The sequence below is a fragment of the Solanum dulcamara genome, chromosome 2 (genome assembly GCF_947179165.1).
Source record: "Solanum dulcamara chromosome 2, daSolDulc1.2, whole genome shotgun sequence".
In the NCBI taxonomy this organism is placed as follows: Eukaryota; Viridiplantae; Streptophyta; class Magnoliopsida; order Solanales; family Solanaceae; genus Solanum; species Solanum dulcamara.
The window spans coordinates 48,383,206-48,384,761 of record NC_077238.1 but is presented as its reverse complement, the minus strand read 5'-3'; the positions used below and the strand labels follow the sequence as shown (position 1 = coordinate 48,384,761).

The 1,556-nt window shown below is 36.8% G+C and overlaps 1 protein-coding gene across 1 annotated transcript; it reads right to left on the bottom strand.

The window, feature by feature from the left end:
* Positions 1–451: 451 nt before the first annotated feature.
* Positions 452–1,192, bottom strand: LOC129871574 (uncharacterized). The gene has a single exon (XM_055946534.1). The coding sequence runs from the start codon at positions 1,190–1,192 to the stop codon at positions 452–454; it is 741 nt and encodes a 246-aa protein (XP_055802509.1).
* Positions 1,193–1,556: the final 364 nt, after the last annotated feature.

Genomic DNA, 1,556 nt, shown 5'->3' with positions numbered 1-1,556 from the left:
AAGAAGTTTGCTATAAGAGGCTTTATTTGTTTGAGGGTAGTGGCAGTAGGAGTGATAACAGATAAAAGATGAATTGGGAGAGACTACAACACATACTTCATAAGAGCAACTCTGTCTCCATACCTGAGGACTTTGGTCTGCCATCCTTTAATTCTAGAGGTCACTTTAGACATCATACTAGTAAAGTAAATGATCCTTTGTCTTCCAATATATAGAGGACATCCTAAATAGGTAATAGGACCATGAGTATGCTTGAATTCAGTGATGGAAGTGATCCTTGACATAGTCTCAGGATTGGTATTCAAAGGGAGCATGCACTAACTTTTCTCCTTGTTAATAAGATGACCTGAATTTTTTTCATACCTCTGGAGTGTCTTCATGATCATCTTGAGAGAGTATTTGCAAGTTGAAGTGAAAATGATTATATCATCAGCAAAGCTCAGATGATTAATCAAGGGGCCCCTCTTCTCCATGTAAAAACCATTGTACAAGTAATGTTGATGTAGATTATTGAGCATTCTTGAAAGACATCAACACCTATTACAAAGAGGGCATGGGATAATGGATCTCCTTGTTTGAGGCCTCTTGTAGAATGGAAAAAATCATGCCTGCCACCATTCACAATAACTGAATACCAATTATTGGCCATTAACTTCCAAACCATATCTATAAATATTTCTCCAAATCCCATCCTTCTCATAACAAAGCATATGAATGACCAAGACACTCTGTTATAGGCTTTGGCCATGTCTAGTTTGATAACAACATTATCACCAATCTTAGGTCTTTTGATGCTGTGAATGATTTCTTGTGCCAACATGACATTTTCAGAGATGGTTCTTCCCTGGAAAAATCCTGATTGATTTTCAGAGATTAGCTGAGGAAGAATGGGAGTTAATCTAAGGCATAGAACCTTAGAAATGACTTTATTAGTAAAATTACTAAGGGATATGGGCCTGACATCTGAAAGCTTATTAGGATGGTCTACTTTTGGAAGTAGAACCAAACATGCATGTGAGATGAACTTGGAAAGAGAATGACCATTGAAAATGAATTTCACCAAGTTTAATAAGTCTTCACTAATGATATCCCAGCAAGTATGGAAGAACTTGCCATTAATTCCATCTGGACCTGCAGCCGATACATTACTAAGAGAAAATACAGCTTCTTTCAGCTCCACTTTAGTAAGCATATCATTAAGGGACTGATTTTGCTAATCTGTGATGGTGTTGGGAATACACATGAGAATATCTTCATTAATGACCTCTTCCTTACCAGTAAAGATCTTCTCAAAGTAGTCACATGCTGCTGTAGCTATATTCTGATCACCCTGAATGGTGTTATGTTGATCATCAGTAATTTGATGGATGAATAATCTTCTTCTCCTTCCTCTTATGATGGCATGAAAGTATTTGGAATTGGCATCTCCTTCCTTAAACCACTGAAGCTGAGTTTTTTGTTTAAGGATTGATTGCTTAGTCTTCAGGTATTTAATGTACTGAGCATTCACTTGATTCAAATTGATCTTGTTGTCTTCCAAGTTATCCTGGATGAGA

Excerpts from the sequence above, each read along its gene's own strand:
- LOC129871574 (XM_055946534.1), bottom strand. The coding sequence starts at position 1,192 with ATGCTTACTAAAGTGGAGCTGAAAGAAGCTGTATTTTCTCTTAGTAAT.